Source organism: Manacus candei, unplaced genomic scaffold (assembly GCF_025592945.1).
Source record: "Manacus candei isolate 608988 ecotype Guabito, Panama unplaced genomic scaffold, ASM2559294v1 h1tg000028l, whole genome shotgun sequence".
NCBI lineage: Eukaryota > Metazoa > Chordata > Aves > Passeriformes > Pipridae > Manacus > Manacus candei.
Window position 1 is genome coordinate 43,484,543 of NW_026138076.1, and position 27,886 is coordinate 43,512,428.

The following is a 27,886-nucleotide window of genomic DNA, read 5'->3' on the forward strand; positions in this document are numbered from 1 at the left end:
GGCATGGCCATCAGTTCAAAGGCAGTTCAGCAGACAAAAGAATTTTGCAGTGAACATTCAACAGTGAGGAAGAGCAGAAATCCGTGCAGTGAGTTTTCTCTGGCAAATTCGGGGAAGGGCAACACGCTTCTGTTTGTGGTTTGTTTTTTAATGTTTCTTACTCACTCTTGAGTTCCCTTCTGCCTGCAGCTGTCATGTGTGTGGGTTTGAGACGGAGATGAATGTCCAGTTTGTCAGTCATATGTCCCTCCACGTGGATAAAGAGCAGTGGATGTTCTCCATTTGCTGCACAGCATGCGATTTTGTCACTATGGAAGAGGCAGATATGAAGGCTCATGTCAACAACAAGCACACAGGTGATGATCCCTCTCTCCCAGCTGCAGTGATCTCTCCCTTCCTTGCTTTTTAGATGCAACCTTTACACTTCCCATTAGCACTCTGCTTTCACTGAAATGCTTGCTAATTAAGGCCTGATCTCTCAAAGTTGAAGTGAATTGGACTCCAGCCAGGCAAATAATCTGGTAGTGCAGATCAAATTTCAAGCTTAGTGAAATAAATGAAGGACTACTTAGCCCTTCTTCTTCCTATTCCCCTTATCCCCCAAATCTCCTTCCCTGTTGGAGTCAGCATACTTCATTTGTTTTTCTGACTGGTTTACTGTTTCATCAAAATCCTGGTTTGACTTCTGTGATGATAAGGTCACTTTGAGTGCTAATTGTGCATACCTGGCTGTAAGTCTGAAATAAACATTATCTTGAGCTTTGCTCTTGGGTGTGTTTGCCCCCACAGTCCATCAGTTTGGAATTTCACACTGATGTTTAGTTGACACTGTGATTCAACAATACCATAAATGTAACTTTATATTAAATAACAGAACAACTTGTGTTCTTTCCCTGGTCCTGTTCACTTAATAGCCAAGGATAAGAGCAGTTTTCCAACAGGCTCCATATGCTTAGTCCAACTAATGAAGTCTGGCATAATTTAAGGAGAAGAAAATTAGAATCCTTTTAATTAATATCTCTTATAACACCAGGCAAAAGCATTTTGCTGCCACAAACTACTCACAGTTGTGTTTACAATACTGAACCTGAACTGCATCCAGCACAACTTTTCCATTGCTAAATTGCTTTTCCTGTCCTACCAGGAGTAAAATTGGGAAAACAGAGGGGTGGAGAAAGAGAAGGGAGAGAAGAATGCAATTGGTTGTGTTCAAAGATACGTAAGTTAAATGTAACTACAGAAATACAAACTACTAGAAAGCTCTCAAGGGATTTTATGCCAGCACAGCTCTCGGCATTACCCCACTTCATATATAGGAATTCAAAACAAATGAGAAAGGCCACCCATAGCCACGTGAAAAGCTTGCATCAGAGCTCAAAACTGAGCTGTACTCTACTGTATTTTCCTGTCATGGCTACAAGATTTAAACTGCTACTTGTCTTTTGAAGAAAAGCAAAAAGCCCTTCACCCTGCCCGACTGAGCCATTCAGCTGGTGATTCAGCCAAATGCTCACACATATGGCAAATACAGAGAAAAAATAGAAAGGATTTTCTGGGTCACTTGACTCCAGTCCCTTATCCTGTGATGTTACTAGGTCATAAATGGACTGTTTGTCAGGATGTTGGCATATGCTTTCAAAGAAGTGTACTTGTTTTAAACAAACTACTTCTATGGACAGGCAGCTGTAGACTTTCCTGCATTAAAGATTAGGGACCTTTTTAAAATTTCTGATTATCAGTAAGACACACACTGGAATACATGTACATTGTGCTTGTGCCAAAACTGCTCTTTATCTGAAACAGCAGTCCACCTCTCCCTCCCTCCTTCCACAGTATTTATTCCCTTAGTACATTTATGGAGAACAACCCTCTCCCCTCTAAATGTACATTGAGCCTTTTCTTATATGAAACACAGTTTTCTCACTGTACCAATCCCTCACTGCATATGTTCTTGTTAGAACCCCTGCTCTTGACATGTGCAATCACAGCTGTACACGGTGAAATGAAATAAGTAGTGGTGGCAGTGTAAAACACCCAGCAACTATTGGAAATAGCTCACACAATAATATTCCGTGATCATATTTTCCTTCCTTGAAGGCTCCCCAGCACTGATTGCTCATATTCATCCCATGTTCTGCTCAGATTCTTCTTTTGTTTTTCTTGACTGTTTCCGACTTAAGCACTTCTCATTTGTAGCAAAAATTCTTGTTACTGGCCCTTCAGGTCATAACCTTGTACTCTGTGCTATTAAATTTCATTCCATTTCTATTACTCTGCTCCTCAAGGTCAGTGAATCTTTTCTGAATGATATCCTATCCCCCTCCCTGTTGGCAGCTCGGGTCATCAGATTTCATTAGTGCATTCCTACATTTTTATCGTAAAGGTGCCACTCATAAGTTTAAAGTTAGGCACATAGGTGCTGGTGTTTGCAGAGGCCTTGATCAGGGGACTATGTCACATAGAGAATTTGAAGTTTTAGTAAACACAGCTCTGATTGAAGCAAGACATGGGTGGGAGGTAATAATTTACCCATCCTTGCCTTGCTGGCTTATGTCAGTTCTCATATGACAACTCTCACTCTTGTTCACTTCTGGTGTGTGACAGGTTTTGGGATTTGAACTTCATACATTTATTGCATACATAAGGATGTTCTGATGGGCTTTCTCTCTGGGTCCAGTTAAATAACATTGTTTTCAATTATCTTCAGTAAGAGAGCATAATAAAAACAAGTAAATCTCGAGACCACACAGGTATCTCTTACAATGATTGCTGAGGATGCTCTTCACTACAAGGAGTGAGATTATTCTCCATTACCCTTCCTCCCAGATTTACCCATTGGACCCACATAAACAGAAAGGTAGAGGAAGTTTGGCTTGGACAAGTAGCTAAACTGCTTTCTGCACCCCAAAACTACAGAAGTTCTATTTCCTTTCTAAGTGACAAGTTCTTCATTGGTTTTGAACTCAGAGTAATCAAAGTGTTTTCTTGGGATTTTTTTTGGTCTGGTAATGAGGTAGAGTTGCATGATCCCTTCCCACTACCATTACAGGCAAACTCAATTGTAAAATAAACTGAGAGATGTATTGTGGTTAAAGTGCTAATAAAAAGGAAGGAGGCCCAACAATGATTTTTTTAATCAGCTCAATTAATTTCCGCCTTGTTTTATAAGCATGTTTGAATTAACTTTAAATATAAATACTTCCTGGAATTTAAAACAGGATCACAGAAATTCTGTCTAATCTGCTGAAGCAGCTATTGCTCCTTATTTGTGTTTTTCAGCTGAAGAGAGGAAGACACCCAGTGAATCTAACAGTCCATCTTCATCTTCGCTGTCAGCACTGAGCGACTCTGCCAACAGCAAAGAAGATGCAGATATAACCCCAAAAAACAAGGGGTCAAACAACCTGCTAGTCATTTCTGTAGTGCCTGGTAGTCAGACCTCAGTGAACGCTGAAGAGAAGTCAGAGAAAGGTAAAACACTGTTTAACAAATGCAAACTGTCCCCTTCTATGCAGTCAGTCTGGCCACAATGTCAGGGATGCCTTTTCCTGTTCTATTTTTCAGGCTTTGAATGTGTTTTCTGTAATTTTGTCTGCAAAACAAAAAACATGTTTGAGCGTCACCTGCAAATCCACCTGATCACACGGATGTTCGAGTGTGACGTGTGCCACAAGTTCATGAAGACACCTGAACAATTACTGGAGCACAAGAAATGCCACACTGTCCCCACCGGTGGGCTCAAGTAAGGAAAGCAAGTACACAAACTTTTACTGTGTTAAGCATCTCTAATTCTGTGGGGATAGGACAAAAGGAAGTCAATTAGAAAGGGTTGGTTAACTGATAATTCAGATCTGGGGCTTCCTTTTATTTAATGAACCGTGCCCCGTCCTTTAGGCTTGCATCATTAGAGCAGATTGGTAACCTACTATCCACTGGTGTTTTGGAGCTGTAACAAACTGTGGTCCTTTCCCTTTTCATGTCAAAGAGGAGACAGTATGTGATGGGCCCTACAGAGAATGAGGCACAGGTTTTGGCAGACCAAGGGGGTTTTTTATTAGAGCAAAGGCAAGCACACAGCACAGGCTCTGTTCTGCACCTGGCTCAAAAAAGACTAAGCCCTGTAGTCTCTGCATCTAGCTACCAAGTTACAACCTTAAAGGTTATAACCTTTGTATACTCTAATGCAAAATCATTTCTCTCCAGGAATGAATAACTTTGATGCTTTCTGCTTTGGTTTACATGCCCCAGAATAATCACTGTTGGATAAATTAACCTGTAACCAGTCATACAGTCTTTTGAGAAAAAAGCCCTTTGGTTTTGGCTACAGTGGTGTACTTTAAGGTCTTACTGGTGCAGAGCAGTGTTTCTAGAGAATGTGACCTTATGTCAAAGTCAGACCCCTGAGGGAAGGAGCGACTGCTGGGGCCATATGCTTGCTCTCTGTGGGCAGGCAATGTGATGTTATGAAAGAGGCACATCCCTGGTCTCTGTTTGTTCCAGCTGCTGCAGGAAAAAAAGGCTGGGACCACTTGGAGCCCAGCTAGGGCTCAGCACAGGGCTCCCAGCTTCTGTTGCTCTTGCTAAGCAGGCTGATGTTGTCAGTGCACTGTAGCTGTGCCGTGACGAGCACACCACCTTTAACGATACCGCGCGCGGCTCTATCGGTTGGTGCTGCAGCTTTTGAAAACTGGTTCTGTTTGCCAGGCAGCGTCTGGTCTCCAGCTCAGTAGTTCCATAAACGGAGATCTGCGGTCACTTGAGATGTGATGACTGAATCTGGGAAGAAGACCAGGTTGAGAAACAAGTAATGTGCTAGAACGAGGGGATGTCTGTCTTGGACATGCAGACCAGTTGTCTAATGCACATTTGATCTAAGCTGCACAAAATCTGTTCTATTTACCAAGGAAAAACCATGACCTATGACTCAAGTCTTCCTGACAGAATGTGCTTTTTAGTCTACATAAGTTATTCCTGCCCAATTCAAGTAATAATTAGTTACCTTGAAAGCTGCACCTAAGAAAAAGCTCTGGTTTATTTTTTTTTAAGGCATCCAGAAGAGCCTGAAGAGATCTAAGTAAATTGTATTTTTCTGTCTCCTGTTTGCTGTGGGGGAAGAGAAAAAAACATGATTCTTCCAGCTCCAGGTCAAAATCTGAGATTCTGATCCAGAGAGCACCCAGCCCAGGAGAGGTATGTGTGCATAGACAGCCAAGTCCTCTGTTGCAATAGAGCTAATCACAGTAGAAGCCTCAATGCCAGGCTCCCTCTCTGGATCAGAGTACTTGATGTGCCTCAGGAGAAGTGTCCAGATGTTTTAGTATCGGTTTTGTCCTCCTGTATTACTCACTTTCCTCAAAAGTCTCTCGATTAGCTTATAGATTAATATTAAACCTGTATGTGCAACCAGTCGTAGCAAGGAAAACACACCCGGAGAGAGAGGAACTCATCTTAGAAAGTATCCAGAATGCTAGAACGCAATTAGTGGACCTGCTAAGCAGTGAATGCAGATCTGTGGCAGCTGTAAGACTGTAAACCAGGTGCCTTAGTCGTATCTTCTTATCCAGTCCTGCTCTTTCAGCTCACCAGTTCAATCTGAAAGGCTGTGTGCTTGGTTTAAGGGGGCAGAGATCCCTGGCAGTTAGTTGTCCTCTCAGCTACACAAAGCAAAAGCGGGTGTGTTTCAGGTTTGTTGGTGTCCAGGCTTGTTCAGCGTGCAGCTCAGGCTTCTTTCCAAGCTTACACAATTCCCTCCTCTAGCCTTCCAGGCCCTTCCTGATTCAGGAACTGGGGTGAGGCCCTTTGCCATGTCCATCCTGGGCCGGATGCTTGCTGCTGTGAGTAAGCAGAACCCACATCCTGTTCCTGCACAGGAACGATTCCTGCCATGGCAGAGGCGGCTGTAGGCAAACACTGCCAAACACACGCCCCTTTGAGCACGTCTAGCTCATGTCCCAGAAATGGGAATCCCTACAAATCCTCCTAACAGCCTGGCTTTCAGCTGCTCCTAGCAGGATACCCAGCAAACTTACTGTTCAAGGTCACATAAAAGGAATTTCCTAAGCTTTTGCTGTACGTGTGGTATTACAAGTTTATTCCATCTTTACTTAAACAGCTGCTTTCATACTCATCTGTAAACACTCACTTTAAACCACTTCTTAATGGAAAAAATGGCCAAAGTGACTCCGTGCAAACACTAGGAATGTCGTTACACAAAGTACCTGTGCATCAGTCACCCATTCTGCACTACCCGGCCTGCTTTGCAGAATCTTCCCCATCAAGGTAAGCCAGAAGGTTAAAGGGATGCTGCTTCAGAGTGAATCAGTGTTTTCCTAGGAAAACTCTACTGCCATTAAATGGGCAAAACCCCTTTAAGTAGGGATGTGTCTAGGCAAACCAAGTATTGGAAAGAGGCTTCACAGGGAGAACTGAGTGCCTTTTTCTCCTCTTTAGTAGGTCAGAGAGGGGCTGAGTGACAGGGTTAAACCAGGGATGTAGGTCTTCAAGCTGAGTGACTTCTCTCTTCTCTGTCCCTGCCTTTCCTTGCTGTGTTGCCAGGTGCCCATTCTGCATCTACTCCACAAACCGCCCCGCAGCGATGGAGTGCCACCTGAAGACTCACTACAAGATGGAGTACAAGTGTCGGATCTGCCAGACAGTGAAAGCAAATCAGCTGGAGCTGGAGATGCACATCCGGGAACACCGCCTTGGCAACCATTACAAGTGTGACCAGTGTGGGTACCTGTCCAAGACGGCCAACAAGCTGATCGAGCACGTGCGTGTCCACACTGGCGAGCGCCCTTTTCACTGTGACCAGTGCAGCTACAGCTGCAAACGCAAAGACAATCTCAACTTGCACAAGAAACTGAAGCATGCTCCACGCCAGACTTTCAGCTGCGACGAGTGCCTGTTCAAGACTACCCACCCTTTTGTCTTCAGCCGCCACGTGAAGAAGCACCAGAACGGGGACTGCTCCGAAGAGGAGAAGAAGGGCCAGTATTCAACCTCCAAGGAAGCCAGTCCTCTCCTACCGGTGAACAGCTCCAGAAACCTTCTGTCACCCCTCTCAGTTATGTCTGCCTCCCAGGCTCTGCAAACAGTCGCTATGTCAGCTGCACAAGGCAGCGGGGCAGAGCCGAACTTGGCAGTGAAAGCCTTGGCCGTCAATGGCACTTCCCTGTGCTTTGATAAATACTGGAACTCAGAGTTTGCCCACCTTATTCCTTTAACAATGTTTTTCCCCAAAAACCACTACGATCTCACATTCCATCCACCCCGACCTCAGACTGCACCGGGAGGTGCCTCTTCACCTAAACACTCCTTCCTTGCCTACCTTGGACTAACAGAAAGGGCAGAAACTGTCTGAGGGCAGTTGCATTCTGTACCAAAAATACCCCAACAAACCCAGCAGGTATACATGGCTGCAAAATGTAGACCGAAGAGGTAACGAACACTTGTACTATATCGTTAGTAAGGTTTAGCAAATGGCTCTGTGTATATACTTATTGCATTGACATGAAAGCTGCTTTATTAAATCTCCAAGAGGTGACCTACTGCATACTTCTACCTTCAGAGGCATGTTCCCAGTACTCTTATCTAAGAAACTATTTTGTCTTGTTAAGCTGAAAAAAAAAAAGAGTGTCCTTAATGGCAATCAGCACTTGTAAGATTACATATTGATGCATTTTATTTTTTGGGCTTTGTGTGCGTGCGGGTGCGTGAAAAGAGAGTCTGCCTGTAGTGTGCCATGACATTGCTTTTGCACATCCCTTGGATTGGCTTATTTAATTATTATTCTTTTCCCCCTTTTCACACACTCGCTCCCTCCCTTTTCCCTGTTTCCTCCTGAACTGTGGAGTTGTGGAAGAAGCAATTGTTTGGGTCGGGGGGGGGGGAATTGGTATATTATTTCAGTGCTGTTTGCAGCTTCCTTTAGTTGTTTGATGCCTTGTACTCAGTTGTCAAGGTTTGAGGATTTGGGGTAGAACTGACGAGGAAAAGGTTGCTTTCAGCACTGCAGGATGAGAGTATGACAATGAAAACCATGCGTATGTACACACATACACACAGCAGGCCCAATTCTTAACTGCTACACAGGTGTGACAAACACCTGCATCTGGGCCATAGCATACATCTTTTGTTTTAAAAGGGCATATAAATATTATATATATATATATATATATATATATATACTGTATTATGCAGTGGTTACCTTTTAGTTTGCAGGAAACAACTTGTATAACTAGAAATCTATGGTGGGAAAAAATCCAACAAGGGGATTTAAAAAAGGGTATGGATAAATTCTGGGTATAAATACTCAGACTAAAAAAAAAAAAGGCAGTTTTGCACAGTGCTTTAGTCTTGCACTAGTTTGTTTCTCACTTGCAAAAAAAAAAGAAAAAAAGAAAAAACAAATTGTGGGCTGAAGGTAATAAGACTGTTTATTTGAAAAGGTACCAGTAACTTCTTTAAAATATAAAGCTATAAAAAGACGCTTTTGGAACCATACAGTTCTCTTTTATACCCTCAGTATTTCAATTGTACTTGCAAATTTGACAGTCCTATTGCTACCCTCCATGTCATTAGTAATATTTTATTCCTTTTTGTTAATGGCAGATAGAGTGTACACTGCTAGGAAGCTAACTTTGTACTTATTTAATGCTCCTACTTGTGGTCATTAAAATGACATGTTATATGTAGCACTTTATTGCAGGAAGAAGCGAATGCGGATTGGTTGTATAACCTTCGTTAATCTCAAAATGCCAAGAGTGATCTTAATTTAAGAGCAGCTAACTGACTGTTAATTGATTTGTGCCCCTTACACAACGTAATGTGCCGGAAGAAAGACTGGGATTAAAAACACTCTGCATTAAAATTGGAGGTATAAAATGTGAAGCATTTCAAAATTATCCTATGACTTACAGGAATGCCTTCTTACTCAATTATTGTTTTCCACGGTGTCTCTCGGATTTGGATCTCACTGTCTTTTACCAGGTATCAGAAGTGTCCGACCTAGCTTTTGCTAGAGTCCCCTCGCTGTCCCTTGGCCAAGCCACTGTAGGAGGTGCCCTGAGTCACATCTGTCATGCTATCTACCCACCCTCGTGCTGCCCTGAAGGAACTTCTCTGGCAGGTTGTTGTGGGTTGGGGGGATCCAACAACCCCTTGTTCGTGACAGCAGTACAGCAACGCCCTAGTTCAGGAAGGCATTTCTTGTCCACAAGGGCTCTTAGCCATATGCACAACTAGAAACGTAACTCAGTCTTCATTAGTTCTTAAATGAAGCTTGTGTAGAAACTTTTTGGATGCAAAACTTGCATCACTTAACCTATTTGCAAGACTCCTACATCTGTTTTGTATTGAGATGGCCAAACATTCTCCACTGTCATGACCAAGTTCCTCCTGTTTGGGGAGGACACCCTAATCTGTGCCCTCCTGTTAACATACTGGAAGCTATTTACAAGGGGGAAATATCTAAAATCATAGCAGCTTATCATTTGGAAATATTAATTCCAGGACAGAGAAGTCTCACCAGTTTATTTACATTCCAGCAGGCAGTTTTGGTTCCAACAAGTATGTGGCGGTTCTGTCTACACAGTACAGAAAACCCATCTGCTCCAAAGTATGTATAAACCTTTGTAAACAACCGTGCTTTACTCCATCAGAACTCCTGGTAACACCTCTCCAGGAGCAGAGACAAAATAGAAAATACCGTATTAGTAAATACTCAAAGCATAAAAAGTGTAATATCTCTGCAGCATGAAATCTGCAATCTGCATCCAGAAACTATACCAGTTCTGTAAAACACACTCCATGCGTGTATCTCTGACCTCATCACAGAAAAGCAAACACTCAAAAATCAAAAAAGACTTGTTTGTCAAACTGACAGGTAAAGTACACCTGTCCAGGAGGAAGTAGGAATATTAGTAGGACACTTGATATAAACCAAAAGGCAGTTTAAATAGGGCTGGAACTTCCAGAAATGAGCTGTCAGCGTGCACGTGTCACCAGTGTTCCACTGTACCAGTATCTGACATGGTAATGTTTAGTGTACCTGGGAAATTTGTTTAGCACTTTGGAAAGGATAAATTAATTCTTTCTGGCAAGTTATAGAAGTTTTCTTTGTAAGGAAAAGTGTGTTAGGAGGTTTTTATTTTTTTAAGAAAATAAATACACTATTTATCAGAGCTCATGCATATTAAAATAATTTGTTTGCGGTTCAAGGCTAAAGAAAGGAATGTTCTCCAGAGGTTCCCCCTACTGATTAATGACCAACAGTTCTGATAAATTCCCCCCACCATAAAGGTAATTTCATACTGGTTTTCACTATGCATTCTTTAATGAGAGCTAGCGTGTTTTTCCATTCAGTAATTCAGTTAAAGTTCTCAGCACTTTTTTCTTTCTTCTGTCCTTTTTTTTTTTTAACTTGTTGTATTATGTTCAAATATCATTCTGTCAAGGTTTGTGTACATTAATAAAAATTTGTATTGTATAAAGCTTTTTGCATTATAAGGCTGTACAGGGTCATTTTGACAGTAACTGGTATATTTCTTTGCATCTTATGTTGCATTGCCAATTTCTAGTGTATCCAGTTTGGAAGTACAATATACTCTAATTAAAAAGGTTGGCTATATTCTTGTTTCCTTTTGGTTTTCCTTCCTCTCTTTTTTTTTTCCACCCTAAATATATTTAGAGTTGATTTGGAGGCAGGGAGAAAGGATTCTCCAACAAGGCAAGACGATATGAAGAAAAAAGGGAAGATGTTATCAATGATTGAAATTGAAAAATTGGTTACCACTACTGATGAAGAAATATGGCAAATAGTCCTAGGATGGCTATGGGACTTCACCTTGTGGGCTCTGTGCTTGTCCCAACCCTCTAGGTCGATTCTGCAAGGGGGATAATGCCTCTCCTGAGCACTCTAATCAGACATGCAGTTCATAAAAATCAGATCCTTAAGCACTAGTTCAGTGAACCTGGCCTTGCTTGGGAGTGGCCCCAATGAAATCAGGAAAACTCCTTCCTTAAAGAGGAGCTATGCAGTGAATAAAAGAACATGGTGCGCTAAAATATTGTAGTGAAAATCTATTTTTTTAAATTGTAAAAACATCATGTACTTATCAGCATTGTAGAAAAGCCTATTTTTTTACCAAAGATTAATGAAATAACTAAAATGCACAGAGGACACTAAGGAAGGAAACCCTGAGAGCGGAAAAATTTCCAAGAAGTAAAGGTATATTCAGTCCACTGAAAAAAAAAAAAGATACTCAACTTCCTAAAAGGAAGTTGGACTATTTAAATACTAACCAAGGAAAAAAATAATCTGGGTATTCATTAGATAAAAATTATCCTCAGATAAATTAATGTAAACATGAAATACATGTGGAGTGCCCTTGCCCTCAGTTAGGGCAGTGTTAAGGCCTAAGCAACTGAAAAATGGTTATTTCTACTGAGGCGTGGATACTAATTTTTAGGGCCTCTATCAGTACCTTGTACATGGTGCTGTTAACAGCCTGGGAGTTGAAATCCACTGCTCCTCTTTTGCTGGAGGCTATGTAGGTGAAGGAAAAGCTTTGACATTGGGTTGGGAGGTCATGGTCAACCAGAGGCGGCCTCTCTCTCTCCTCTCGGACTATATCTGTAATAGAAAATATACAGTGATACTCTATGTAGAGTTTTTTGCACTAGGCATAGTTATCCTAGCAACTAAAAGACAATCATGCAAATCATGCCCAGAACAGCTGTGGATGACCCATCCTTGGAAGTGTTCGAAGCCAAGTTGGATGGGGCTCTGAGCAACCTGGTCTAGTGCAAGGTGTCCCTGCCCATGGCAGTGGGGTTGGAACTGGATCTTTAAGGTCCCTTTCAACCCAAACCATTCTATGATTCTATGAAGAAGTGGCTTAATTGTTTAATTAAGTTCTAAATCACCAAAACCAGACAGCAGAATTACTTAAGATAAGCTGCAAGGGGGGTGAATTATCTGACTGAATTATCCTGACTGCCTAAGTAGTCAGCGAGCAGTTAAGTGCAACTCTTGTTGTAGCTCCAGCCCTAGAGTCTTATGATAAACTTTTGCTTAAAACTCAGGCCCAATCTCAACCAAAACATAAACCATCCACCTCCAATCAGTCTCTCCAGCTTCATAATCTGACAGAAAACCCCTACATGTACTCAAATAGGGGCACTAGTGTCACATGCTGATGTGCCATAAAGAGCCACTGTCCTTTGCAGCAGGTGGCTGTAACATGCTTGTAGACCTGCATGATTTTAATCAATTAACTCTCCCTTAATCTGTCTTTTCTGACACATATACCAATATACAAATGTGATTACAGAAAACATCTCAGGTGGCACTGATCCTTTCAGGAAAAGAAGTGCTCTGTTTTCATTCTGAATCTACGTACATTTTTAATATGTCATTATGTTTTCAAAAAGTAATTAACTTAAAATTGACATGTTTTTCAAGGAGAATTATTTCTTACAATTGTACACATGCCATAGTCATCATAAGCCCAGCAGAACAAGGCTTAAGAGGGACTTTGAGAGGAAAAAAAACCAAAGTAATGAACCTACAATTTTCTGTAACACTTCACTGTAGAGGGATTTTCTACAGTAGAGGGGATGGCATCATTTATGCAGAGCCATGTTTTAAGATACACATTGTGTTAAAAGCACATCAGTTATGTTCCTAACAGACAGACATCTCCATTATATCACCCACCATCATATCTGCTGCTAATTGGCCTCCTTGTTGACAAGTCTCAGCGGCAAGGTTAAGTACTGGCTGTAAAAGCAATCTCGCCTCTTGCCCGAAGGGTCAGAGCTCAGGCAGATGGTGCAGGAGCCTGCTCGGCCTCTTCCCTGCTATATATTTTCTGAGAGCTAATAAAACACCAGTGCAATCACTCCTACCCGGAGGTCTGCCAGCCTCTGTGGTGTCTGTGGAGCTGCAGCAATTGGTGTGTCATCACAGAGGCACTCGAGTCGCCTGCAAGGGAAAAGGCATCGTCTTTTGCACCAAAGTTTTAGTAACTCCCAGAGAGGCACTTAAAAAATCCCTGAAGTGACAGCTAACACTGAACATGTGGCAGCCAAGGCCTGAGTGTCCAGCAGGAGCCCCCGGAAAAGGGATGGGTGTTGGGTTTAGTGTCCCATGCCCCATGAAGAGTCTTCAAGGCGACTTGTCTTGACCAAACACAAATCCACTAAACGCTTTTAAAAACCTTCTCCCTGAAATGCTGGTGAGGGGTTGCAAGGAGCAGCCTGCTGTCTGTTTCCCTGGACGAGTGCACCAGCTGGAGTGGGGCATTGCTGGCATCAGGCCAGTCAGGGTGAACTCAGAGGGCACACATGCCTTGGCAGGCCCAGGCTGAGTTAACAGGTTACACCAGAGTTCTACTTGGCTGTTGGGCTCCTCGCACAGCCCTTGGGAATGTAACACTATGTATCCTAGGAAGCCATCCAGTTGCCAGATACCAGGCAATACATCAGAAATGCAGCTGCTGGGCTTCCACATGTGCACGACAGCTGTCTTTGACCAACCTGGCAGATTTACATGTATGACTGACCATTTTAAAATAGAAAAGAAGAAAAAAAAGGAAAAGGTAACTTAGAGCTGGAGTTGAGCATTAGCAGGGGTGGGGGGGACAGACCAACTGGAAATGTTTCATTAAGTTTAAAAGAAAAGGAAAACAAAACAACCCCCAAAAAAACCCAACAATTTCGCAGCAGAAGAGCACAAAGTGATAGTCTGGCATCTTTTTTGCAGCCTGTGGAAGCCCCTGCAGCCTATTTCCCTACTTTAAAATGGGAGAGGACTTTCCATGCTAGGAGGTGGCTTTGCTTTGTTTTGGTTTGCCTTTTTTTTTTTAATTGTTTCATTTCCCTTCCCCTTAACCATGATTAAAATACCACATATGGCACAACTCTGAAGAAAAAAAAACACCAAACAAAAACCACGCAAAACCCCCAGCTAATGAAAAAAGACTTCAAGTTCCTGTACTATCCTCTGCTGTTTGCATTTAGTTCTGCTCTACTTTACTTTTCAGACCTCTACTTTCTATCACATACCTTTTTATATCCAGCACTTCTCAGGCAGCATTTCACTGGAAGTGTAAACTTTGGATTGTTACTCTTCTGGGAAGGTGCCTGTTTAAATAGAGAAAAATGCTCTCTCACTGAGTCCCTAGACCTTCCTGCCAATGTTTGCAGCACAGCCTAAAGTGACCAAAACCAAAAATAGGCCTCACTTTCTGGCTGGTCAAAAAACCATCAGATTCTTTCTTGATTCTTTCCCTGTTATTTAAGAGTGGAATGTTCATTCACACGCCAGACCGAAGAATTTGTTTTTTAACAGATTTAACAGGAAGCCAGTTGGGAGGGTCAAAGCTGTAACTAATGTGCTCACACATAGCTGAGTAGGACTGTGGAACCATAAATTGCAGGACTGCAGGAAGGAATAGGAGCATGTTTTCCTGGTTTGCTCTCACTGCCTCCTTAAGTGCATTGCCACAAATAATCACATGAGCCTGGTCTAGCCCCTTCTCAGGAAAGGCACCTCCACACCATCACACAGCTCACCCTCTGTAGTGTCATGCACACAGAGCTTGCCTGGGGACTGAGAGCAAGTGCTCCTTGAGAAGAAAGCAAAAAGTCATTTGGCTTCCTTGTAGGACTAACTTCTCTAAAACCCTGTGAGGAGTATAATGCAGAATTTCTTGATAGAACCAGCAAAATAATTTATGACAAACTATACATGCCTTGTACTCCTCGAGTGCAGGGATCAAAACTTTTCTGATATCTAGACTTTCAGTACACAGTGTACATTTGCATTCCATCACAGTTAGAAGCAGTAGTTGTTTTAGCAATAAAATCACATAATCTTTTCTTCCTGAAACTGAGAAAAAAATTTAAATGGTATGGGACTATAAGTAAAGAGAAACAGTTGCAGGAGAGCTCCTTTCATCGGTGTGATTCTGAAATAATATGCATACATTGGTGGCTGTCACTCATTCCAGTGACACTTTTAAAATGTACCAGAATAGCTCTATTCACAGGTCTTACCAGAGCAATGCCCATTTGCACCCTGAATATTTAGTAAGGGAGCATTAAGACTTCATGTTTTTATACTTATAGCTACCTACTTTTAATGGGACTGTGTACCTAGAACTTAATGAAAAAATCTAAATATAATGTCAATGTGATTTAAAAATATGCACTGCATCTTTTAAGTTGACATTTCAATTAAAAATAAATAAGATCCAGTTATATGGTGATACTGTGCTAAGATTGCATTTTTACCAGTCAAGTTTTATTCTTACTCAAAGTGACAGATTTCTCTAAGATAGACAGAGCCAGGAAGTTCAGTCCTCCAGCCACTCAAACCAGGAAAATATAATCAAGGGGGCATTTAAACACTTCCCAAAATTGGGGCATCACATTTTATGGATAAATATATTTCATAGAATCATTAAGGTTGGAAAAGACCTCCAAGATCAAGTCCAACCATCGACCAAATACCACCACGTCAACTAAACCATAGCAATAAGTGCCATGTTCAGTCATTTCTTGAACACTTCCAGGGATGGAACTACCTTTCAGGTAGTTGTAGAGAGCAATAAGGGCTCCCCTGAGCCTCCTTTTCTCCAAACTAAACAACCTCAGCTCCCTCAGCTGCTCCTCATAGGACTTACCCTGCAGACCCTTTCCCAGTCCCATTGCCCTTCTCTGGACACGTTCCAGCACCTCAGTATCTTTCCTGCAGTGAGAGTAGCTTGGTGAGCTCTTCCACCAGCTCTCTCAGAACCCTTGGATGAATCCCATCTGGTCCCATAGACCTGTGAGTGTCTAAGTGGCACAGCAGGTAACTAAATCTAAGACTGGAATGTCTTAAGACCCCCCCCTGGATTGCAGGGGGTCTATTCTGCTCCCCATCCCTCTCTACCAGCTCAGGGGGTGGCTGCCCTGGGGATAACCAGTCTTTCTGTTGAGGACACAGGCAAAGAAGGCATAAAATACCTCAGCATTTTCCTCATTCTTGGTTACAGTGTTCCCCTCCACATCCAATAAAGGATGGAGATTTTCCTTGGATCTCCTTTTGTTGTTAACGTATTTATAAAAACATTTTTTATTATATTTCACAGCAGTGGCCAGATTGCGTTCTGGCTGAGCTTTCACCTTTCTAATTTTCTCTCTACATGACTTAACAACACCCTTGTACCCTTTTCTGAGTTGTCTGCCCCATCTTCCGGAGGTCATAAATTCTTTTTTTTCCCTCCCCAAGTTCCAGCAAAAGCTCCCTATTCAACCAGGCTGATGGTCTTCCCCGTCGTCACGTTGTTACTTTCCTGTGGATAGTCTACTAAAGCTAATAACTGCATATTAAAGTTTAATTCACATCCAATTTTAACAGGAAAGCAATGCCACGTGCCCTGCAAAAGTTTATTGTACACATCTACATGTGTGTACCTACCGTCTAAAGCTCTTCCAAGTACCTGCTTTAACTGGGTTGCAGCAGCTCTGCTTTATGACACTGAGTCGACCCATGTGTTCAGCTCAACTTGTGTAACAAGGAATTAAATAGGGAAAAAAGCATCCAATCATGTTTTCTTCTAAGAGCTATTTGGTTAATTAAGGTCCCTTTGCTGCTGCCATAGTAATCACATCTGACGTACCCCTAACGAGACTGCACGAGACGTAAGTACTTATGATACAGAGGCAGGACTGAGTTGTTGTCACCAGCTCTGGTCTTTTCTTTAAAACTACTCATATCTTCAGCACCTTCTTGTTCCACAAGTTACACGTAAACCCAGTATGTAAGAAGTACTTTGTTTGCTGCAGTCATACACAAAATTACCCCACACTGCTTGCACTGCAAACACAGCTCCTGATTAGCCTTCCCCAAGCTATTTTATGGGTGCCTTGAGCCAGATGGTCCCACTCTGTTTGCTCTCACCACAAGCAGAGGCCACTCCATACTTGTGAACATCACTGTCATCTTTCTCTGGCCCTCTCCACTCACATGAAAAGCTCATTCTGCTCACAGTTCACCTCCACGACTGGTAAAAGGGTTGACCCTGCTAGATGAACCCATTAATTTCTCAATTCCAACCAGTATCCTGCTCTCAGGGTAAATGCTACTGACTAAACTTCAGGAGAAAGAATAATTTAAAGAAAAAAAAATAAGTCCATAAATTGGGATTTCTCAGAGGTTTCTTCCAGCAGAATGTTTTGCTGTCACAGACAAGTTTTAAAAGACACAGGAATTTCCTTGGTTGTGGCTCCTGACAATAAGCACTACTGCCCATCTTTTAGCCGACTGCCCTTGGATTTGGTTCCCAAATTCCTGTACACAGAGAGTTTTTCTTGAGCAATCTGTAGAAACTGGACATTTTCCATCAGGATTTTTGATTCCGTTACTGTAACAAGCTAGTTCCTCAACTTTTATATTTCCAATTGGCAGCACAAGTCACATAAGTGTTGTCAGTTTTTTGTCACTTAATCAATAGCTTGTCAAGATCCAAGCTCTCATTTGGTGGCAGATACTTCAAGAATCCTCCACATTTAGAGAGCCAAAACAAAACAGGTGGGGTATGTTGCTGTACAGTTCAGAAAATGTTTCCCATTTAACTATTTTAGCTTCCTGGGCTAGTCTAAGAGAGGAACAAAGACACCTAACTTTTAATGACCAAATGAAAATAAAGATCACCTAAAACTGTCACTGTCAGCCTAGGAAAGGCCAGGACTCTGAAGTATCCAGTGGGAATGTTTCCTAGCTGCCCTTGGGCTGCATGGTTCAAAGCTTGCTCTTGGCACTGCCAAATGACCAGGGACTACCTCCTCCCAAGTCATCTGCCAATTCATGACAGGCCAAAAACTCAAAAGAAATCCCTTAGTTCTGCAGCTCTTTGTAGAAACCTCAAAAAGAAAGGCTATTTACCTCTAATTCCTCTGAGATCTCCTGTCTGTATGTATGTTGACATTGAATTTACTGTGCAAACACTGAAAGCCAGAGAACTTCCACCCCAGCAGAAGTGCACATACCTTGTCTCCTCTTGCTCTATTCTTTCTGTGGATGTGTCCAGTTTCTCACTTGTAACAAGTTGCAATGTGCTAACAAACTCAGATCGATTATTTTGCTTCCCCAGTAAGACTGCCAAGTCCCCCACATCTTCTCATCACAGGCTTTCTGAGGGGGACTTTCTGAAGACTTCTTTCCTGTTAACAAAAAAAAAAAGGGGGGGGGGAAGCACCTGCAACATCCAATAGCACAATTAATATTGTTAGTCAAGTGAAATCTGAAATCTTATACCATCCCGAGGAAGCATTCAACTTGCATTCTGATGGTAGCCTTGTTTACTCTTCCTTCCTGGCAATAAACAGGACAACCAATGAAGAAAGCTACCCTCAAGGAAAGATTCCCTGCCACCTCTTTCAAAGGTCTTTGAAAGATCTCCCAGGAAGGTGGGAAACCTCCTACCCACAGACACAGGCCAGACTGCTGCTAAGCAGAGGAAGAAAGTCTCGCCCTTTTCAACTCCAGCAGGCAGTCTGGGACACTGGGCAGAGACAGCCCAAGATAAGGCAGCAGCCTGTCCACACACCATCATCTGCCCACACCAATACATCTTGAGGCTTTCTTGGTAATTAGCAATTTCTCTTACTAATGGACAATCAAGCGTCTGCTGGAGCCCATCCAGTCTTTGGTTCATTAAAGGGAGGACCTGAGATTGGCAATAAAACTCCCTAGGAGTGGGGAGGCAGGAGTTTGAGACTCTAATCAAAGACCAGCAGGAGGGTCTGAAACCAACCCTTTCTCACCAGCAAGCTCAATGTGGCTGTGCCCTGACAGAGCCTGCAGGTTGTTTTGGACATGAGCGGCGTCGGAAAATAGAATAATGCAGCTTAACTAGGAAACAGGTATTGCATCCTCCATGTCTCACAGGCTGGCCCTGAAGTAAAGGAAGTGTTTTTTCTTAATTTATAAGGCATGGAAGTTAACCTCAAGGTACTTCCAGTTCAAAATATGGTTCTTTTTTCCTGATAATGATCAAAGAGTGCACTGTAATTCAAACCCACATCCTGGAAAGGTGAACAGCAGACAGCCACACCAACTGCTCAGGGCGCCTGCTTCCAGTGATCTACCCTCCTCCCTGCAGATGTCAGAAGTATATATATGAAGAAATAATGTCAGAAGATGAACACGTTCTGTAAGTAATTATCCATCCTCATCCCCTGCCTGCACATCTTGTTTTGTCTGTGCTGCCACTGTAGCATATACACCCTCAACTATACATGATTTCTTTAACCCAAAACGTGAATTAATGCAAGCACGCTAAATACCACGGTATGGTGACTTTTTTAACACATTAAAAATAAAAACTATTTTCTTTCTTTCTTGCAGGAAGAAACAGCAGACAACCCATGTCAGCAGCCAAATTAAAAAAAATCATTCTGAACAAAAGGTGCTCTTTTCTAGAGACTTGGGCTCAGTCATCACCTCCAGATTTAATGGACTGCACCTTCTTCAGCGTTTGGGAAATACAATTTGGCAGTCTGCAGAGGAAGATTTATTTTTATTTACACACATCTATAAATAAAGACTGCATACTGTAGCATCAGCCAGTCAGATGCACGATAGAAGTTCACCTTCTTTTGAAGAGAAACACTCAGGATTATAGTGTGGATCATTTTCTGACTGCAGTTGAAAAATGCACCTTCCCTCATCTACCAGTGGTGAAGAGGACTGCACCTGTCAGGTGCCTCTCACTGCCAGGACTGCAGCCTGCCCTCTCAGGCAGAAGCCAGAAGACAGTGATGCAAAGATACTGAGGGGAAGGAAATGAAAGAGAAGAGCTTTGCAAAAGTGGGACTTTGCCCTTAGTAATTAAAAGTAGCATGGATTTCAAACCAGCTCTAACAGCTTTCCATCTACAGACAGAAGGAAGGAAAAGGGGAACAATACACAGTACAATTCACTGCCAAAAAGATTGTAGAGATACACCTTCATGAGAATCTTAAAAGGAAATCTTGAGGGATGGGTAGTTTTAGCAAGGCCAAACCACATAGACAAAAGATATCAAGGAAAAAAAAAAACAGGGAGGTGGGGGGAAGCAGGAAGGGTCCAAATGGATTTAAATCTATTTTGGGCTACAGAAAACAGGTTTGTTGACTAAGCGCAATGCCTTGAACTACTTAACCACAAACAAGCCTCTAGAAAAAAAGTTATGTCCATAAAGTTATTCACACAACAGCTGGGACTCCTAATTTTTCCATCCCTGTATCTTCTCCAGCTACAAAACATTTTACACCCCCAGTAGTTCTTGCCTATCGCAAAGCAGTGAAAAAGCCCTTGTCAAAAACAAATCAGAAGTGCAGAACCTCGAAGGAATTGGACCAGAGACAATCAATTTAGAATTCTGCTCACCATTTTGTTTAGCACATACTCCCTGGTTCTGAGTAGCCCGATATGCTTCTGAAGGACCACGGAGCAGTTTCACATATCGAGGAGGGTAAAAAAAAAGATGGTAACAAGTGGTTGTTCGTTTTACCTTCGCTGTAAATCTGAGGACAACACACAGGGCACCACATCAGTGCCAAACAAGTGCAGGCAGATATACAGTGTGCTGCTTGCCCCGATCAAGCCACAGAGCAGCAGGAAAAAAATAAGGCTCTCTAGCAAGACATAAAAATACTCAAATCTGTTGTAAGTAGGAGTCCAGTTTTAAGGAGGTCTGAACTCTCCTAACTCCAGAAAAACATCACCACTACCTAGACAGAGTAAGTCAACCCACAGACCCCAAACAGCCCTACAGCAGATGCAGATTTCAGCTGGTAATGTGAGCAGCATTTTGAGGAGCAGTGTGGTGCAAGAAGGCTATTCACCAAGACTGGGAAAAAACCCACACACATTCAAATCAGCTCAAACTGAATCTTTGATAGAGGCAACATGATAGCTGTATCTTGGTGAGGTTTTAGAGAGAAATAAAGAATTTCTGAGGAAGTACAACTACCCCCATGTAAACTATCCAGGAACATAAAGTTTACACAGTAGGCAATCTAATCACCCATGCTGTGATTGCTTTGCTGTAAGTCCAGAAGACTGGGTGAGGGACCACAAAATCTATGGGTTGTTTAATGTCATGCTTGGTGTTAAAATACTATACGTTTTGACAGGTGAGGAAAGCTGAGGACTGACAGCTATTTCCCTAACTCTTGGACAGGATTCATAAAAAGAGGCACCACAAAGCCATCTGATGCCAGAAAATACAAACCACACAGACCTTGAAACCTCCCTTTCTGCAAAAGAACTCAAGCTTTGCACTGCCCAGGAGCATGAACTGACTCTCTCTCTCTCTCTCTCTAAAGGGATCATTTGTCTCTTCTTTTATAGGATGTTTTAGTCAGGTCTCTCTAGAGTCCTCTAGTAAGGGAGGCAGATGTACTCAGTACTCAATGCTGAAATTATGGAGCCATAAGCATTTGCCATGAATTATTTGGCATCAATCACAAGAGACTTTTTTCTCTCTCTCTCTCCTTGAAAGTACACAGTTTTTCCAATGTGGGACTGTTTGACTATATCTGGCTGACTTGATCATTGGGAAAAATGATTACAGGATGTCTGATCAAGTACCAAACAATAACATTTACAATTCAATCTCTGATCAGTCAACTTTGTTCATGAAAACTCAACTGTGGTTTAAAAAACCAAAACAAAACAACAAAAAACAAGCCTCAAAAACTCTGAGTCCACTAGAAAATAGTTAAACAGATTAATTAGTAAAAAAACCCAAACAAACAAACAAAAACCACCACCACCACCAAAACCACAAAAACCATCCCACAATTCAGTACCAGTAACAAACTAGATAGGGAACATCTACATTGTTTTTTCAAAGCAATAATTATTATGACTGTACTTCTGAGAATCAAACAGAGCAAGCTCTCCAGTGTTTTGACCTCCAGAAGGTCATGTTCACAAGTCAGTGACCATGAGAGCCAAGCTGGCATTCCCATGCCCACAACAACAGATCCGATTACTTCGACCAACATGCATTAAAAAGCAAATGCAGCACATAAAGCTCCCATTGTTTCCTTAATTCAAATACCTATATCCACAGAAACAAAGAGGAGAGAACAGCACCCTTGCCATTTCTGTATCTTACACGTGCTCTGCTTCTTTACTTTCCTTACATATTTTGTTTTCCACCTTTTCTTCCCCTTGTATTTACCTGTTTGGAAACACTTACTCCACCCAAACTCAAACCAAAACGGGGCTGAGTACATTGATTTGATACCTATTTGCTTTGTGAATGTTGTTCTTTTCACCATTATTCACTGCAATTCTTCAGATTTGGCTAAGACAAAATACCATTTTGTTCCTCTCTCAATTGTAGATGCAGATCCAGGTGCTCGGTAAAAAAATAAATTTGTTTCATACTTACTACTTTTGAATTTGCTGAATAACCTAGCAGTTCAAGTAATTCATTTTGAGAAGAAACAGAAATCTTCAGTAAGTACACTGCTGAAGTAATAAAGTTCAAAGGGGATCAACAGCATTTTATAACAAGCATATTAAGATAAAAATTTACAAGATCCAACAATAACTACCAAACATCCTATCCCCAAGGTCATTTGAGGAATGGCTGGGACCAAATCTCAGTGAAAACCCCTCCACAAGTATTCAGCATCCTCTACCCTGTCCCACTGGGTGGGGACTGGGTTTGCCTTCCTCCCTGGAAGGCCTAAGACCATCACCAAATCTGGCAGCTCTGTGAGCTCCCGTGCTTGCACCTCAGCTCCTGCAGTGCCCAGGTATGACAGCGCTGCCTGTGTCTCACACAACACAGGGACAATGTTGCCACCAAAATCCTCCATCACCTCCGTATTCTCCTTGGGCAGACAGAGGAGCTGTGCTGACCTGAAAGGGGAGCTGAATGTGCAGCTTAATGTGGCTGCTAATCAGGAGGCTATTTATGCCTACTTTGTAAATGTCCCTATTTACTTTAAATAAAGCTGTGTTAGAAGAGCCAAAACAAAAATACCCTATCCGGAGTGTAGTAGACAAAACTTACTGTGAAAGTGATATTGTTGCAGAAAAATATGATGTAGCCCGTTTTGCAAGGTTGCTAAATTATGTATTATTAAGGGCAGTACACAGTGACCTATTAATACATCTAGAGCCCTTTGTTACCCTATTATCAATAACAAACCTTCTGTACTATTTTGGGAAATGACCTTTCTCCACAGCGTGGTGTAGCATGAGCCGGGAACCTCCTGGGCTGTAATTCCAGCCCCACCATTGACTTGCTGCATGATGAGGAAAAGTTGCTTTAACCTCCCAGGTGCTGTTTCTTTTTCTGTACAGTTGTTGTGACACTCACCTACCTCTGAGTTCAGTGGACTGCCTTACTCAGTTCAAATATTTGAGCAGAGCTCTGAGGATGCAAAATGCCAGATCAGCGTGACACGTTGCTACAGCTGCTTAAGGATTTTAACACAATAGAAATTCAGCTGCAGCTGGAAGAACATATTGTGCAGAGCTACAAGATTCCTCTTTCACAGGTGAGAACTTATAGCCACCAGCTTTAGGCTACAAGTCACCACCAAGTAACATTTAACTTGTCACAGTGATTTCAGCTACACAGTTTCTCAACACACAAGAAAGAAAATCTCAGTACTTGTTGACACCTCCACGGCAGCAGAATTCAGGGTAATGTTAACAATCCACATAATGGCAAAGGATACACCTAAAATAACAGCATACAGAGACCATAGGATGAGAATTACTGGGACAAGTGGAACACACAGTGGATACTCAGTTGATGCAGTCTGGGACATTTCAAACGTAAAAAAAATAAAAGTTGGGTTATAGGAAGTTACAGAGATTAAAAAAATAGAGCAGAGATTGTAACAACACCAACTCTTTCTCTCTCTCTAAGTAAATAAAAGTCATGACTAAATGAAGTCATTCTGAAAACATGAATTATTTCATATGCATATTTCATTTGCTTTGGCAGAATATTCCCAGGCTTGAACCCCTCAAACTGCAGTAACAGGTGGGAAACATTTACAAATTACAGGAACGTGCATAAGCACACAGTAAAACTATAGGAAGGCTATATTCCCAACTTAGAAAAAACCAATCACATAAGTCTTTTCTGAGGGGCAGAGATCAATTTGTTTTCAACATCTCAGTTCTCTCCTGCCTCACTACAAAAGAAAAGTCTAAATACCAAGAGTATTTGAGAGTTGTCTAATAACTCTCTTTAATAATTTCACCAACGGCTTCCAAATAAAATTTACTTTGTGGTTTGAAACCCATCCTGCTGGAGGAAATTCCATTCCTCCAGTCCTTTGTAATTGACAGCACAACTCAAATTCCTAAATCTGCATCCCTAATTCTTCAGAAATAAAGTGAGTTTCACAGCATGGAAAGACTTAACCTGAAAGCCACAACACTGCACCCATATTTATGTGAAGAAGTTCCCAGGGTGAACACTCTTCTTCCATCACCATGATCCTCAAATGCCCTCAAAAACTCCTTAATTATTATTTAAAAAGCACTTTGTTTTAGAGACAGATAGTAACATATTTGACATGGGTGTCCAAGCATGGCATGATTCAAGTTTTATAAGAATTAAATTATTGCAGTTATTGAAATCTATGTTTGATTTTAATATTTCATATGTCTCCACTGACAGATTTCCTTTACTGATCCTAATTAGCAGTGCTCAGAGACAGCTTTTTCAGGTTCTTCAGACTGAGCTATGGCAAAATTTTAGACCTGGACTGTGGATACATGGATATACAGAAAACAAAGGGCAGGAAAACGCATTACTTAGTGGTTGAGTATAAGTGTTAGGAAACAAAAGGGGGCATTCCCTCTCCTGGGCAGAAAGCTCTGACTGAGCAGAACACCTTGATGTGAACACAGAGGTCCCGATGGCCACTTTCGCTGCTAAAACTTATTCCTGCAACACTTTGGATTTTTTTTTTTTATTTTTTTTTTTTAACTCACGTACTTCATCAAAAAAAGTTGAAATTCCATCCATGGCCCGAGGTCAGCGGGGGATGAAAGGCCAAGGAGGCCTTTTCCCAGCGCATTACAGCCCGCCCTGAGGCGGGGCACCGGCATCCCGGAGGCAGCGGAGGTACCGCGGCGAAGGGCCGAGCGCTGCTGTACAGCACCATCTAAGGGCTCTCTATAGGTACTGCTGAGGGCACCTATGGATGAGCCCCATGGACTGCGGCTGAGATCCAGGCACGGGAATGCGGCTCCTCCCAGCCGGGCTCCCGGTCACACTCACTGCCCTCACGCCGCTGTCGTCACAGCAAAAATCTCGGAGCAACTGATTCCACCGCTGCTTCATCAAGAACCATCTAGAAAATTAAGTTACCCAGGAGCTGGCTGAGGAATAATTTTCAGAATAACAGGATTTATCTGTGGCACCGGTAGCAATTTGTTACTCTCTTTGGCAACGTCTCGGAGCACAAACGAAGTGGTTTATTATTAACACTCTAGATTTAGGCACAGGAGGAGAGAAAATGTTATGGCTTTTAGATTTGGAAACTAAAAAGCAAGACTGTCCTTAATTCTATCCAGCTTGCGCAATATTTAAATATCTGTTTCAGGTTTTCAATGCAAAATTCTTTTTCTTCATAATTTATACAAGCCTTTCTCATAAAAATCTCTTCTTATGGGGTGATTTTGTCATGCAGTCTATATGAGGAAATGCCACACTAGCCTGAGGATCCCCTTAGTCCAGCCTTAATCTCTAAGAGGAACCAAGAGAGAAAAAAGAAAAATTATGAAACCAAAAGCATTCAAACTGTCCCACAGAAATGTCTTTGCACTTCAGACTCAAATGTTCAAAAACGTTAGATGATAGCTATCCAGACCAGACTAATTCACAGGATCTGTGCGTGTCTCCACAGCAATGTTTTCTAAGATGAAAGAACTGGCAGTGGGCCGAACAGGATTATTTTAATTACCCCAGTTTCCCCTCTGAAATTTCCTGTTTCATTGCATACGAAATTTACCACCCCAAAAATGGAAAACTGACTCATCTAATGGGACAAAACTCAGCCACAGCCTGTGTTCCAGGACCCTTATTCAATCATGTGTAAGGCACGTGCTCAAATGCTGACCTTTCCTGACCTCGGGGTGTGGGGGGTCAGTAGCATTTCTAATATAAGAAAGTGCACAGCAAGGAATTGCCTGTGGTGGAAATGGGTGTGTGGAGCTGCGTCTTCCAGCTAAACTGAAAGCCACGTGCATTTTGCAAGACATGAAACCAGGACTTTCAACACACGATAATTCAAAATAACTTGAATAATGATCCAAATACCAAAATAATCTCGGTACAGAAATAAAGCATTCAGTGGCTTTTAAGTTGTCCTAGTGCTGTACAGTGGACATGGTCTGCCCAGTTGTTGCAGATGTGGAAATGACAGCACCAAAGAGTCCCACAGTAAAGACTTTTTCACTTATAAGAGAATGCCACATTCTAATAGACAGTGAAAGGGAAAACCAAAGGATAACAGTATTTGATTGACTTAGAGTTTGAAACATTAATTTTCAAATCTGCTCAGGTTCTATTTCCACTGCATACAGAAAGAACCAGTCAGGTTATAAGTGCTACATCACAGCACTTAAAAACAACAAAAAGGGTTTTTTTACTTTTACTGAAACTGTTTTTGATCTGTAGCTCTTGTCCTATGTTCCCTACTTCTGTAAATCAGAAGTTAAGAACATGGCTTCAGTTACTTCTTTTCAGTCCGGCAGATATCAAATATTAGCAGCTGCTGCTCAGTGAAGACAGACAAATCATATTCACAGCTCAAAATAAAGAAATCCTGTTTTGGTGAACACAGTTTGCTCTGTTCAGCAAGCAAGGGTGTGAAAAGTCATTCCTCTTAGTTCAGTTAGACTAACAATGTACAGTTTGGAATGAAGGTGAAACGAGCAACTTACTCTTTGCACTTATTTTACAGGCTCTGTCACATTTGATCAGACAAAAAACACACATTCGGTGCAGATCCCTAATCATTTTCAAACACATTCAATAACCCTCCTAGTTCAGCTTGTGAAATCCCTTCTAAAAGATGTAAACCAGGAAATTCTTAGCACCCTAATTTCCTTTTCCTCTGTGGATTATTTTGCCTACCCTAAAATACTTGGAAAGCTTCTCTAGATAAGAATAAACCTTACTGTGACGGCTGAAGTCTGTTTCTCCTTCCATGGGAGGAGGGTCTGACACCACGGTCTGAGAATCGGCTCAGCTCTTTTTCCCGAAAAACAGCAGGATACACCTTAGCATGGTTGACTTGTCTCTAAACTTCTCATCCTCCACATCTTCCTGGGATGGTGCCTGCTTTATTCTAAGATTTGATGAGAGAGAGAAGGAAGACCAGAGGGCAAAGGTAACAAAGAGGTCACGAAGAGACGGTTTCCCTCAGACGCTGCTAACAGACACCGAGCAGCAGTTTCACACGACTTCAGAACCCCTTGTTCCCTGCTGGTGATCCCTGTCCAAGCCTGGGTTCACCGAGGTTACAGGAAAAGAAAAGGTTGTACTTTTGTTGATCAACGCTGCTAGGCAACGAGCAACGAGCCATAAAAAAAAAAAACCCTGACATTACTCCTGTCTTCTGCTGGTGGCAATTAGAGAACTGCAAAGGGGATCACAGATTCAGGGCCGAGAGGAACCTGCTTTCGTGTGACTGTGCAACGCTACGAGCCACGCAGTCCACGGAGCATCTTCTCATTATACACACATTGCACACCCCCAGCCATTGCAGTCTGCACAGTGCAGGCCAGCCCAGCCATCTGAAGTTGTAAGAGCCTTGGGGTTCTAACAGGTTATAATCTTTAGGTTGTAGTAGC

At 42.1% G+C, this 27,886-nt stretch overlaps 1 protein-coding gene and 1 long non-coding RNA gene across 11 annotated transcripts in view; one reads left to right on the plus strand and one right to left on the minus strand.

Moving 5' to 3' along the window:
• ZNF827 (zinc finger protein 827) overlaps window positions 1-10,625 on the plus strand; it is a 106,235-nt gene extending 95,610 nt beyond the window's left edge. For 4 of the 9 annotated variants that reach the window (XM_051790897.1, XM_051790896.1, XM_051790898.1 and 1 more), the window contains 4 exons: window positions 190-356; window positions 3,280-3,471; window positions 3,565-3,742; window positions 6,556-10,625. In XM_051790897.1, coding sequence (XP_051646857.1) covers window positions 190-356; window positions 3,280-3,471; window positions 3,565-3,742; window positions 6,556-7,363 — 1,345 coding nt within the window. In that variant the 3' untranslated portion in view covers window positions 7,364-10,625. Of the gene's footprint in view, window positions 1-189; window positions 357-3,279; window positions 3,472-3,564; window positions 3,756-5,046; window positions 5,191-6,112; window positions 6,274-6,555 lie in introns of those variants that run through there. The other 5 variants (XR_007905038.1, XR_007905037.1, XM_051790901.1 and 2 more) reach the window with 5 other exon arrangements.
• Window positions 222-27,493, minus strand: LOC127472556 (uncharacterized). 2 transcript variants are annotated; one of them, XR_007905047.1, is made up of 6 exons: window positions 27,212-27,493; window positions 18,043-18,216; window positions 14,071-14,148; window positions 12,722-12,988; window positions 11,487-11,635; window positions 222-308 (listed from the first exon to the last, which is right to left on the minus strand). It is a non-coding gene; the product is annotated as an uncharacterized LOC127472556 (long non-coding RNA). The 2 variants fall into 2 exon arrangements; XR_007905048.1 differs by lacking the exon at window positions 12,722-12,988.
• Between the last annotated feature and the right edge of the window lie 393 nt (window positions 27,494-27,886).